General features: G+C 49.0%; 1 protein-coding gene across 1 annotated transcript in view; it reads right to left on the reverse strand.

The window, feature by feature from the left end:
- The window catches only part of Jag1 (jagged canonical Notch ligand 1), a 35,396-nt gene extending 21,192 nt beyond the window's left edge, over nt 1-14,204 (reverse strand). The window contains 3 exon segments of the mRNA NM_019147.3: nt 4,517-4,568; nt 12,917-13,222; nt 13,742-14,204. Coding sequence (NP_062020.2) covers nt 4,517-4,568; nt 12,917-13,222; nt 13,742-13,822 — 439 coding nt within the window. The 5' untranslated portion in view covers nt 13,823-14,204.
- Between the last annotated feature and the right edge of the window lie 279 nt (nt 14,205-14,483).

Here is a 14,483-nt window from a genome sequence, read left to right on the forward strand (position 1 = left end):
GCCAACTCTTCTAACACGCTGCTTTGCACTGATTTAAACACTGATTTGCAAAAACTCCTAGATGTCACAGAAAGCTGCTCCATAGGAGATTTGCTCTTAAAGTTCTTTTCCAGACAAAAGTAGTGGGGTTTTCTTGTTATTTTGGTTTTGTTTTGTTTTTTTGTTTGTTTGTTTGTTTGTTTGTTTGTTGTTCTGTTTGTTTGGGGAGTTTTACATTTTACCTGCAAGTCTTGCTTGGAAAAGCTCTATTTTGAAATTCCTCACTGAAAGCCAAGGAGTGGATTGCAATATGTAAAAAAACAAGCAAAACCACTAATAAACTCTTTTAAGCTCGCATTCCGTCAGCGACAACAAAAACATCATACAGTCTACTCTTCTCATCAGCCTGAGCTGGCAGAGGTGAGGAAACTCATCTCAGCCTGCAGACAGGTAGGTTGAGGCATTGTGTTTGTGTCTGTTTTGAGTCAGGTACCTTAAAGATGCCCGAGAGGCAAAGTAAATGTCTAGAGCCCAAGCAGTTCTCAGAAGCAGTACGACCTGGCCTTTACCCTGAGGTCACTGACAATCTCGACTAAGAGACTAAAATAGCTTTAAACCCCAGGAGCAAGGAGTGCAGGAGGATGTGAACAGACAAGGCTCTAAGTCAGCACTCAGCCTGGTGCTGTTTGTTTTCTTAAACCTGCCAGTCATCACCTTGTCAAATTCAAGGCCACCTTGGCGAGGCAATGTAGGACCTACTTGCGATGTCTGTGATTCCTGCACACCTACACCACTGTTTTTCTAGGCCTTGAGCCTGTGCTCCTTGACAAAGTGAGACAAGCCCTACAGCTGACCAGGAGAACAACTCCTGGGTGGCTCGATACACAACCAACACAGCCCCCAGCCAGTCTGGACCATGGTGTAGGCAGAGCAAGCCTTGAACAAGCCCACATACCTGCAAGGCTTACATCCAGCAACACGTAGAACCACGTGCAGGTAACACTGTACTTGAGTCTTTGCAAATATACACAGACCAAAGAATGGCAAAAATGCCTCTCCAGTAACTGCCTGTTTGCTTTGCTGCTTCAGTTGAGAAATGCAGTGAGCTACTGCTGTGTGGCTCTAAGAGCTTAATGAGGAATTATTAAACACGGTCGGTAGCCATGTCGCAAAGGTGTCTTAACGAATGTTCTGTGCAGTTCAGTGCACTTCAACCTAACTTTCAGGAAATGCTGTGAAGTCAACTTCAGAATCCATTGGGGGGGCGTGGCTAACAAAGCTATGAAAATAACTTTACACTCACTGAGGCAAGAAGCTACAGAGTATGCGGCATGTAGGGTTACAGAGCCAGAGTTTACTGTGTGATGCCTCTACACTGTCACAGGACTCAGCTCTCCCATTAGCTTAGGCCACTGAGTACGGGGGGGGGGGGGGGGGGCTCACCTGGGGTAGCTCCAGTCTTAGGACTGGAAAAGAATATTAGCACACTTCCCTGTATATTTCACTGGCACAAGATGCATCACGAAGCAGACACAGAGCCTTGCACACCCAGAAGAAAGGAGGCGGAACCACCATGACCACAACTCAAGGACCAATCAGAAAACCTAGATAACCTTAACTGAGAGAAGTCTATGCTGTACAGAGAACTTGGTCTCAAGGACTCCTGGATATGTCTGCCCATCAATCAGCTAAACATTACAATATACTAAAATCGTTTGCTCTGCTGGAAAAAGAGAAACTTGGATCTCTATATGCAATAGTACTGAGTTATATTGGGAACGACTGGAAGACTGAGGCTGGGAGTCAGCCTTGGGACTTCAGAAGCACGTGAAGCTTCATCTGGCCTAGACTATATTTGAGTTTTTACAAATATACACAGACCAAAGAATGGTAAGGGAAACCTTCATTGGGGAGAATTACAGAGCTGATGTGAAAAAAAATTCTGACCCAAACTTGGGGATCTGCTGTAAATTACATGCAAAGTCAGGATGTTTGCAACTCAATGAGCTACCCAAGAACAGCCCACACTATCCTATCGGGCTCCTTGGCATCCTTAGATGCTTTGTAAGGGCAGAGGGTGAAGAAAACAAGGAGCCAAACTAACAAACAGTGCACACAAAGGTCCTGAGATACAGACACAGTAGACACGGTGTGTTAAGACAAGGCATACAAAGATCTGACCCAAAAGCTACAGGAAGCTGCTGAGCTTTTACCACTAGGATGACCATCAAATGTTATGCTGAAGGAAAAAAAGTAAAATAAGATGGCACAAGAATGGAGAAGATATTGAAAGTTGACCTGAGCCAGTAAGGACAGGCCCATGTGGCAGTAACACTAACTCCGAAGGTACAAGCAGCCGTGAAGTGGACCAGGGCAGCAGCAGTAGACATGGCAGGAGGCAGCTGGGGTCATATGGAGAGCAAAAGTTCAAGACTGTTCAGAAGTTGGAGGCTAAATAGATATGGATGCTAAATAGAGTACGAGGCCTCCCACATGAATGGCTTATGGCACGGGTTGTCCAAATACTGGTGCTGGTCACCCAGAAAGGGCTCCATTAAAGGGACCATTAAAGCTCTTGGACCTCCAATTTGGCTTCGACACTGGAATTTGTGATACCTTGAAAATAATAGATTAAAAATGAAGAGAGTCGACAGAAAAGCAGATAAACCACAAAGCCCAAGGCTCATAATGTAAGTTTCTATGACTGTGACGGGCATCTATCTGTGACTATGTCTCTCTTTGTAAAAGGTGAGATCTGAAAGCAAACTGTTCTCATCTCAGTCGTCTTTGTCTCCTGTCCAGACACTAGTGACCCTAGGAAGAAATGTGATATCCAGGTGTCCCAAAATGTAGAGATTCCCATTGCCTGGGAATGTGGATAACTATGGGGAACTGTGGACAGGCCACGGGCACCTGGAGGCAGAGCCCTGGAGAATGGGATGACAGACAGTTCAGTAAGATTCTGCAGATGCTAGGCAGGAATCCTCTCAGGGCTTCCATTCCAGCACCAGTGTACGCAGAAGGCCCACTTCTGTCCCCCACCCATGAAGGTGCAAGGATAGTGTCCAGGCAGAGCTCAGTGTTTGTGGGGAGGACAAACAGGTATCCGTGACCTTGGCTGACACCAACCATAAGCACAGTAGCAAACTGTCTCACCACCACCCTCAAAGCATAAATGTGTATCACAATGAGATATCTCTGATCCTGGCCTTCTATAAGCTCCCTCCCAGGCAGGGCTGGTGTCTGAATAACTGAATGCCAAAGCAAGAGAATAACCCTAATGACACGCAGCCTGCTTCACACCAAGGGTTGGCAAGGATTTTTTGGCCCTAAGAGGCCCAAAAAATGTTGGACTTCCCATTGAATTTATGTGTAGTTGTCACTATGCCCATGCTGGGTACTTACTCAGTATGTCACCTACAGTAGAAAAGCACAGTGATGTTAACAAGGGAGAAAGGTGTTAATAGCAGTGGAAAAAAAAAGAAAGAAAGAAAGAAAGAAAGAGAGAAAGAGAGAGAGAAAGAGAGAAGGAAAAGAAAGAAAGAAAGAAAGAGAGAAAGAGAGAAGGAAAAGAAAGAAAGAAAAAAAGAAAGAAAGAAAGAAAGAAAGAGAGAAAGGAGGAAAAGAAAGGAAGGAAGGGAAGGAGGGAGGGAGGGAGAAAGAAGGAAAGAAAGAGAGAAAGAGAGAAAGAGAGAAAGAGAGAAAGAAAGAAAGAAAGGAAGGAAGGAAGGAAGGAAAGAAGGAACAGTAGAGAAGTAGAAGGTGCAAGGCATTCTGGGAACAGAGGCAAAAGCAAAAAAATGGATCAACAGTTTCCTGAACAGATCAAAATATTTCAGAGTGAATCAGGTTTTCCAAAGACAACCAGGCTCTGCTGATAAAAAAGGAACCGTCTATTCCAGCGTGAGGGAAAACATGTTACATTACAGTTGACCACCATCAGCAGAGCACACCTTCACTGCCTCTCCAACCTCCCAGCCGCTTCTCTGCAGGCCTGAAAAGCAACCTGCCCAGAAAACAGAGCCATCTTTCAAAAGGGACAGGGCAGGTCATGACTTCAGGGGCTCTGAAATTCTGCTTCAATGGGAGGTTTGTGGTGAGCAGTGTGGGAAACTCGGGCTGGCTTGGGGCTCACCTGCCCACCAAGTGAAATTTAAGGTCGGTCTTTAGAGCCCAGCACCACCCTTTACAGCTTTATCTTTCTGATGAGAGATTAAATGCTCACTTAAAGTTTAAATGGACTTTTAAAAAGTCACTACTTTGATCCTTTAGCAGTCTACAAGGTTTTAAAGTTGTAAAACCATTAAGATCTCTATCCGGAGATAAACTACGTCCCTTTCTACAAGGACTGAATAAACTGGGAGTCTACTCTGGCTACTTAATATTTCAGTTGAAAGTTCTAGAAGTTGAGGAATAGACTCCAAGGACAGGTTCAGCCCCAGTGGGGGTGGGGCACTGGGAACTTTCCTCTGGGCTTCCAAGCGCTGCACTTTATACACACCAGCATTTAAGGGAGAATTCCTGAGGAGATACTTACGAATAGTGTCATTACTGGAATCCCATGCCTCCACCAGCAAAGTGTAGGACCTCTGCAAAACAGAAAAGCAAAGTTTAGTGATTCAGATACAGGGGTCAACTCTACGATTCAGATGCTGCCCACAGTTTCTGTGGTTCTGGCACCAGGAGTCAAGCCGAAATAGAAGGTGGAGAAAGGCAACAGGGTATCTGAAGCCAGACCAATTTCTTCTCTTCAATATTCTTCACAGGTTGACAACTCCTTTCACCTGGCAGGGACACCCGGGGCTCACACCAAGCAAGCCAAGCAGCCCAAAGCCCTGACCAGAAACGAGTACCTCCCTATAATGGGAACACATAGCATATAGGTTTCCCAAAACTTTTCAGTCCCTCGTCCTAGTGCATGAGAAAAAAACCCACACAAAGAATTTACCCCAAGCCAACCTACTCAGGTATTTGTACTGAGAGAGAACTGCTAAGGTTACGCTTTGGGCCCTGGTGGGGCAGTCCCCAGGGAGGCCCCCTTTTCCTTTTCAGAACCCCTTTGAAAGCCCTGTCTGTGTGAGACCATCCCAGCTCCCACAAGTATCAGGTGACTCTAGGAAAAAGGAGGGGTAAGGCTCAAAGACTTAAGACAAAGGCAGCAAACCTAGCTTAGATGGTGGGGTGGGCTGTGGCTGTCTGTGGGAGAAAGCACAAAGGAGAAGGCATCGCACACCCATGGGTTATGTTTATTGATGAATGTATCTGTCAATAAGATCTAACATTCCTGGAATAATCAGTTCAGTAACTAAACAATTCCCTGGAGGCTGGCAAGATGCCAGTTATCCTACTGAAGCATTTTTTATCTTCTAAGCGTGTCTCTGAATCCCATCCCCTCTTCCCTGAGACCCAAGCCATTAGCAACTTTTCACTTTTACTCCAATCTTCACTTACAATAGGCACTGAAGTGAATCTCGCTAAGCCTATCTGGGGGCTGGAGATACAGTGGAGAAGCAGAACAGGAACAGGTTTGCGCAGCACGGCTCTGCCACTGGTACAAACACATACCATGTTTATGTTGCTCAGATAACCACAATGCCACCAGAAAACACTGCTGCCAGGGGAAGAGATGGCAGGGATAGGGTGAAGGCATGGGAGAAAAGCAGGAGGTTTCATTCATAAATCAAGGCAAGCTCACTACTCTCTCAGTGACACACCAGGTCTGCTCTGACGACAAAAAATATCTTGTGATAGGCCCCTGCTTTGGAATTCGGCCGAAATAGGTTTCATACTTACAGCAGGATTCCATTTCGTTCACTGATAACTGTGGGAAAATGCTCACAAAGCAAGCAAACCCGGGCAAGCTAGGACACATACCCAGCGCTCTCCTGTTAGTGGTTATAGGTCCAAATACATTGTTATTGTCGTTAATATTTTATTAGTGAAAGTTACACCTTATTTACAGCCTCTTTAAGTTTCCTGGGACTTCCTACAAATTATAGGACTCTTCCCAAAGAGCAGCAAGAAATTATATTTCTCTACTGGTTCATGGTGAGAGCCAAGTCGAAATGAGGCCAGATGCGTGGCTGATTCTGTATAATTAAGCCCTTCATTTGTTGGTCACGTTGAGGCCCACATCCTTCACTTCAACAATATTGCTGTAATTAATCCTCTGATTAAATGCGTTGATACCGAGAGTTTTGACAGACTTGCACAAGCACTAAACACACATAATACCCACAGACAGCACTGCAAAGAAAGGTGCCTTGGAACCAGCTGGCACAGCAGTATGAACTCTGTCAGCTTCATACTCAAGGCAGAAGGCATCCTTAGACCTTGCATAAGAACTTGTAAGATCAAGCCATCTGCCAGCTTCACCTTGGACTCAAAAGTTGCTGGCCAACACTACCCCAGCTAAAGAGGAAAGACATGTACCACAGCCCCAGGGGCTGGCAGTATGATGCCCTAATCAAGTGCCTTTCTTGTGTGGGTTGAAGGTGGGCTAGAATAAGGGTGAGGGCTTGCAGAGACAGCATCCAAGCCTGGACTTTGCTTTCTCTTGAAAGCATGGATTAGAGAGAGTTCCAGGTTTCCTGGGGCATGGGTGCCCTGCCTTCAGAGAAAGGATTCCCTCCAAGGCTTCTATTAAGAGGCATTCTTCCCTCCCACTCCATCCCCACACTATAGATCAACATTCAAGATAATTTGGCAATGATTATTAGTTGCTAGGGAGCTTTAATTTTTCCCAGGCCCATGCTTGACCTCTGTACATCCCCAACTATATGTCCGGACAGTGAGATGTTAGACCAAGGGTACCTCATACCACTCAAGCAGGTACCCAGCCACAAATCACCCACATGTGATTGGCCACTGCAAATCCCATCCTCAGCAGAAGCCAAGTCCCCAGTCCTGGGGGAATTTGTAAGGGGCTTCAAAAACCAAGTTTTGTTTGATCTTAACTTTACACCCAAAAGCAAACAACAAGCAAATCCTGAGTTTCACTCTGGTTCAAACAATAAAAGAGACTTTGACCAGTTACCCAGATTTCATATTTTTGTCCTGAGTCTTCCCAGAGTAGTAGTTGAAGGGGGCACAGCAAAACAGGAGCAGGATTTTCAAGTGAGTCACTTCTGTCCCTTGCCCACTTGAGGCTCAGGACATCTGGCAGCAAGGTGGCGGACGTGTGAAACATCAGAAAAGTACTGGTCAGCTTTCAGGACAGCCTTTTGGGGGATTCCAAACAATTTTACCTACAGAAGAGTCTTGGCATCAAAGCCCTCAAGGCATAGCACCAGTCGTCAGGTCACCTTACCGAGGGTGGGCCACCAGGCACCTCCTCCTATTCTCCACACTTGAGCTGCTGGTCTAGGGTTCATTCTTTGTCCTGCCCCACTCTATGGAGGTTACCTTGGCACTGGGCAAAGCAGTAAGCACTTAATTGCCACATTAAGCGGGGGGGATGTAAGAAACAAAGGTGATTGTGTTGGCAGCTGGGAGCTTCCTTTTCCTGGCAACAGTGGTAGCCAAACCAAGCCCTAAGAAGCGGCTGCCTCCCCTCCTGCCAAGCTGACGGACACAAACAAACCGCCATCCAAATGGCACGCGTGGGGAGTCCAAAACCCCAGACCACTGTGACAGGCAGGCCCGCCAGAGGCATGCACATCCCGGGAATGCCCCGAGTGCCAACACAGCCATTGTACGCAGCCTGCTGGCCCCAGGTCTGTCAGGGGCCCTGCGTGTGCTCTGCTGACTCAACTGTTGCTTCCTGTCACTTGTCCTGTATTAGCAGTATTTCTGGAGAGGCCCCATTCTTCTCAGTAATCCTCACTTCAGTCAGTCCAGCCAACTCCATTGTCCTGCCTTCGTCTGGGTGGCCAGGGTATAAAATATTCTAGTCACAAAACATGTGAAACAAAAAAAGAGTTCAGAGAGTCCATGTGTGGGCACACACAATTCCTGTCCTTTAGGGTTTTGGCAAGGTGAGGGGTGAAAAAAAGACCACTCCCCTAGTGCATGCAAGCTGAGGCTCCGGTCATAGAAAGCGACCATTTCTGCAGGGTTTGACATGTCAATAGTGTGTGATCTGGCTACAAAGAGTGATTTTCTCATCAAAGCCCACCTCAAAGACTCACCAAGGGGCCCCAGAGCTCATATCCAGATTGGAGGCTCTCAATGAGAGGCCCCTAACCCCTTTCCCATCATTACCCTTACCTGTTTGAAAGGCATCCCACTGATAATTAAATGCACCAGTTACAAAAGGGTGGTGAGGTTAATAGATAGAATACCACAGAGCCAGCCAAGCACAACCGTCCAGTTCACACAGAGCAAGCCTGAACAAGAAGCCTTTCTACTTATTTACCAAAAGTGCATAAAAACTGGGCTGAGCTGGTAGAGGACTCGGCTTGATTATTTACATGCCCCCTTTAACCACTAGGAGCCACCCTGGGAATGTCTTCCCTGCACATGTGCTGCTCCAATGAGAGCTGTTACTGACACTATGAATAAGGACCAAGGGGTTGCTGTGGGCCAAGCAGTAACCTAGCAACAGCAGCTTTCTGAGCCCAAGGCTCACCTCCCTCCCCATCATGTTGGGATCTTCACTTTCATGCCTTCATATACGTCGTCCAGCCCTTGGAAGAAAAGTTTATTTTGCTCTAATTACTCTTCAAGTATTTTTAAGGGCTGGAGCCAAATATCACTTCTGAACAGTTTGAATCCTGAAACCTTGGTATAGGTAGGGTATATGTCTCTAAAACTATCAAAAAAGAATTCTCAGGAATATTTACCACTGTGGATTATCAAGCTAGCGGTATGCACTTCCAAAGATTATGCATCCTCACATTAGTAATCTATCTGATTAGTCTAGAAAGCCTGGCACTGGAACCAAGTTAGGCCTTTCCACCACAGGAACATGGCTACTCGGAATCTGGCTCCCTGCATTCCCTGTTTTCACATGTGAAGTGAAGGAGTCTTCCTTATGGCCTTGGCCTTGTTTTCTCACAAAGAGCCTTTTCCCTCCATGGTAAATTCCCCACATGCCCTCTGAACAGAGTGTCCCCGAAGGCACCAGGTAGCACGTTAGGTAGCATTCGGATTGCTGGCTACTTCACTGCTGCTGCCTCTGCTTCTGACCAACTTACTTTCCAACAGCATTGAGCCTAACTTCACTACGCTTGACAAATGTTCCAAGTTACGGAACTGTGGGTGTGGACCTGGTGGGTTGCAGATTCTTGTTAAGTACTGGAGGTTTGGGCAAGTTGCTAAGAAGATAAGAAGAAAAAACAACAGGGCTATACCTGTGGAAGAAGGAAAACTGTTAGAAACCAACGAAGTACTCCAGGTCACAGCTATTCTACAATGCCTGCAGGCCACCCTACCTCCATGTTCCCCCCCCAAAAAAACCCAGTAAAGCAGCTTAAACATTTGAGGCGTATTTCCTAGAACAACAAGAACAACAACAAGAACAACAGATGTTCTCTCCATACACAGAACATCCCTTGTGCTAAGCACTTACATAAGGGCACTGTCTGCACACATGCTAAGCACATAGGGGAGGTACAGAAAAAAAAGCTAACTTAAGGAGAGCCTTAACCCTCTGTCTTCCCTGTGTCCACAAGCATCTAAAGGAGAGATAGCAGACAGCATAATCATACCCAAGGACTGGCAATTTAGATTCTGTGATTAACCACCTGATGGCAACTTGACTCTAACTCCTGTTATTTAGTTACTGAGGCTGTTAAGTGTGACAAGGGGTCAAGCTGGCGTCCTCTTCTGCTACCTTAGTCACGTTCCATTGGCTTTTCCTAAAATAAAGTTGCTCTCGGCAAGACTCTGAATAGGGTCAGTGGCATTTAAAGATAAAGCCAGATACTCCTGATGTTTTACCCCAAGTCATTACAATTTAGGGCCACCAATGCAGCCATATAATGGAGGTTTTGAAAGACAGAAGTGATTACACTAATGCATTTTTAATGAGCAGACACTACTGGGATTTTGAGCTAATTTGGGGAGGTGCAAATTAACCATTTCGGTGATTTATTAATGGTAATTCCCAAATCATTTCTCGTTAAGCCCAATTACCTGTCATAACTATGCTCTTATCACCTAGTATCCAAATTGGAGAATAATAAATCGACTTAGTTGCTGCAGGTTGAGCTCCCTTGCAGCACGAATGACAACACAATCAGAAGCCATTGGCACAAAGTTGGAAGACTGGGGCCAGGGTGGTCGATACTTGAGTGGGATGTAACCCGAGGGGGGTAATAACGGAATGTGATACTGGTATGGCAAGGTCCACTTCGGTGTCTCCCAGGCTGAGATGTAGATTGTGTTTCCGATCCTACCAAATCATTTCCTTCTTTCCTGCTCTACACCACGAACAGGGCCCATACTATCAAACAACAGACAGGAGTTACCTGACCTTCACTGAACTAGCTTTGCCAACCAGAGTGTTCCCCTTTCCCCATAAGCCAATTTAGGAGGACTTAGCCCAAATGACAACTGTGTCTGCTTAGGGTTGGCAGCTTATGTGGCTATGAGGCCAGGCTAGGCCAGCGCTTTTGTTTGCCTTTTAAATTATGTCCTACTCTGGAACCCCATCATCTCGGCACCAATTCCACTATAACCTATCCAAGAAGGAGAAAAAAAGTAAGTTTATGGTGCTTGAATTCAAACCCAGGACCTTTAATAACGCTAGGCAAATACTATTTCAAAGAGGTACACCCCCAGCCCATTTTAAAGACAGGTGTTAATTACCAAAGCGACTGATGCTGTGCTACCCCCCCCCCCCCCCCCCCCCCCCCCCCCGGCCACTAACACTTGTGAAGCTTAAGGCTTTCATTGAAGCTAAGACTCACCCTGGAGCCATTCTTGGAAGTTAGACAGCAGCGGTTCTCTAACTGAGGAAAATAAACTAAAACAACACACACCCAAACTTGAGTTTCTCTTGTGTTTCACTGGAGGCCTGTTTGGGGGCAGCAGTGTGGAGACTTGTTTAGGAGAGATCCATGGACTTGGCCCGGCTTCAAAAAGAACCACATTCTCAGTGCTGACCCCAGTGGGTCTCCCTCTTTCTAGAAAAGCCAAATCTACTTCATGGTTGGTGACCCGTGGGGCCTGAAGGCACCGAAGAGTGCGAGCCCAGCGGTGGTGGCAACCTTCCATCCACTCACACCATTTCAGCTCCTTGTCGGTGGGGAACTCTCTCTCTTCCAGGTGTCAAAAGCAGACAGCCACACTTCTAGGTCACCCCCCAGCCCCCAGCCTCTGGAGTAAGCCTGTCTGTTTTCCTCCAAGCCATCCTCCCTCTGACCCCTCTTCTCCAAAATAAACCTCAGCCAGGCCTGCCGGGTTTTTTTTTTTTCCACATCACTAATAAGATTCCTTTTATGGTCTTGTGAAAAGCGAGGGGCTCTGACTGATCCTAGGAAGGGTGGAACCACCTGCAGGCCCCTTCCTCCCGAAACTCCAAACACAGCTCAAGGGCAGCCAGTATCCGCCCTAAGCTTGGACCCAGTCAGATTTAGAGGTGGCCAACCTCTTTAGCTTAAAGTTCTCCCTAATAGGGGATTAACAAACAAGACAAACATTCTTTGTAAAAGTGAAATCCACAACAGACACAACCCTCAGATCTGAAGAGATCTCACCTACAGCGGCAGTCCCCTGCCAAAGTAAGACCCTTTTAATAGCATGTTTTCGATAACTGTCTTATCGCACCCACAGCAAAGGCCAACGCCTGTAAACGCAGACTTTAAGAGCCAGCTAGGCCTCACACACAGACAGAGCCAGACAGGCTTCTCTCCCGCCCCTCTTCAGAGTTTCAAATCACAGCCCAAACCCGCGGGTAGGAGGCAGCAGAGCGCACCCCATCGGAGCACGTGGCGGAAAGCAATCCTCCGGGGCACAGAGCTCCCCCTCTTACCACCCACCCTCGGAGCTCAAGCTTGGCGGAGCACCAGTCCTGGCAGCGGGTCACGCCTCCTGGACAACGGGCACACCCCCCACCATTTCCCTTTCCTCCCTTTCTGCAATCGCACCCATCTTCCTTCCACCCATTTTGGATGTTGCAAGGGTTTTGCTGCAGTCTGCCAGCGGTACGCCGGCCTCAAGCATATCCGAGGGCCAAGGGGGAGATGTGGGAGCACGCAGTTGCACCCGCAAACACTACTTAGAGCGGGCTGTCTCTTCTAAGCCTTTATACGGCGCGGGAAGGGTTTGTGGAGGCCGGGTGCCCTCCGGACGAGTGTGCGCGCCCGCCCTTCCCGGGGAAGTTTGCAAACACAGCTGTTCCAGAACTGGGGAACCGCTGGGAGCAAGGCAGCCAGGGCTACACCGAGCGGGGGCGGGAGGAAGGGGCCGGCAGGGGGCGGAGGTTCCCAGACTAAAACCTGGACGCCAGCCGGAGATAACCCACCTCCTGCAGCCGCCACCCCAGGCTGGAAGAGGACCCCTCCAAGACACCGAAATCTCCTAGAGCTGCGGGAAACCGCCCCCCACACCCCCCCCTTGCAGGAAGGACACACCCGCCCTCGGGGCGGCTCACGGGAAAGGGGAGGGTGCCAACTTGGACAGCATTTGCAGGGCAGACTGTGCGCAGTCGCCTTCCACGGCGCTACAAGTTTTAATTAGTTAAGCAAAGAAATCATCTATAATGACCTCCTGGTCCGGGATGGGTACTGCAAGTAGCAAGCATAAAATTAGCATCCTTGGGCACTTTCTCCCTCTTCAGAGACCCCATTTCCGTGCGCTAAGCAGACACCACCCAGAATGGAAGACCCGCCCGGCTCATCTGTTTCAAGCTCTAGCTATAGTCTGGACTCTCAGACTTGCCATCCCAAAAGCCTCTCAACTTAGTGCCAAGTTTCAAGTGGCATTAAATCCTTCTCAAGGCAATATAAGGCTCGGACCCGCGTTCGACTCTGTCCTCGAGTCGCTCACTCACCGGCCAGGCGAAACTGAAAGGCAGTACGATGCGATTACGGTCGTTGCCGCGGCTGGCCTTGAGATTGAAGGTATTGCCCCCGATGACAGGCGTAGACCCTGAGCCGAAGCTGCAGGGTCCCCCGGCCGTGACGCGGGACTGATACTCCTTGAGGCACACTTTGAAGTACGTGTCACACTCGTCGCGGGTGCACTTGCGGTCGCCAGGGTTCCGGGCTCCGCCGCAACAGTTCCCATTCTGTAACTCTCCGTTCACGTTCTGCATGGACAGGATCTCCAGCTCAAATTGACCCGAGGCCCCGCACACCTGCCAGTGAGGAAGGAGGTCAACGCATGAGAAAGTTTTCTCTTGAAGTGGAAGTGGGGACTCCTAGACTCCCCCACCCCACCCCCAACACACACACACACACACACACACACACACACACACACACACACACACACACACACCCCCCAAAGCTGCCAAAGATCTTCTCTGGCAAGTGAAAATAAATGTGCAAAGACTAGGTTCAGGGATTAACTTGGTTCAGGGGCATAAAACCCACGAGTGCGGGGGAAAAACTAAGACAAGCGTCCCGAAGGACCAAGAGCGTAATGATCGCACTCTGCCCAGCCTGGAGGAGTTTATCTTTCGAGGCCAGGGTCTCCCCTCTGGGAAGCCAGCGTTCCACACCGGGTGCAGCCTCTCGGGTGAAGAGTCAGGGTCAGGGAGCCTTGTACTCAAGGGCTCCGGAGCTTGCACTGGGAGCCACAGCCGCCCGCGTCCAGAACGCCACGAGGGAAGGGAGAGAACCGCGGGGAGCAAGAGCGGGAGAGAGACTCCTACCTTGGCTCGCAGGGCACAGAGCAGGGCGAGCAGAAGGCTCAAGGGGCGCCCCGGCCGGCCGCGCGTCCGTGGGGACCGCATCGCTGCGCCGCGCGCCGGGGGCACTCCGGACGCCGCCGCCGCTGCTAGCGCTGGTGCTCCCTCCGAGGCTGCCGTCGTCGCTGCCCCCGCGACCGCCGCGTCCCGGCTCTAATATACTCCGTGGATTGGAGCATGCACGACTGGAAAACAACACTACTTTTCAAAAGCCCTTTCAAGAGCCGCGCGTTCCAGAAGGCAAAGAGCCCGGCCTCCTTTTATTATTCTGATCGCTTCTTTGAGGCGCTCCCCCCTCTTCCACCTCTCGGCTTTCTTTCCTTCTCTCGCGCTCCCCTTCTTTTATATTATGATTATGCGCAGCCTTTTATTCCCTTTCGGATCAGCTGCATGAAACGCGGGGGAGGGAGGGGAGGAAAAAAAAAAACCTGAGCCTAGCTCGCCGGCCGGCTGCAGGTAACACAATGACGCGTGCCCGCCTGGCTCTCGGAGGGAGCCGGAGCGCCGGTCTAGGAGCCGCGACTCCGGCTGGCCACCTCTTCTCAACACGCGGAACAAGGCGCATGCGCGATTGTTAATATTCATAAGGGGCGTGGCACTTACTGGACACGCCCCTTTCCTCCGGGTTGTCGGGGAGGGGAGGAATTGAGAAGGGGTTGGAGGTTGCGGGACAGACCGGGTGGCTTGGCTGCCCGGGGGCCCCCCA

The sequence above is a fragment of the Rattus norvegicus genome, chromosome 3 (assembly GCF_021556685.1).
Source record: "Rattus norvegicus strain SHRSP/BbbUtx chromosome 3, alternate assembly SHRSP_T2T, whole genome shotgun sequence".
Classification (NCBI taxonomy): Eukaryota; Metazoa; Chordata; class Mammalia; order Rodentia; family Muridae; genus Rattus; species Rattus norvegicus.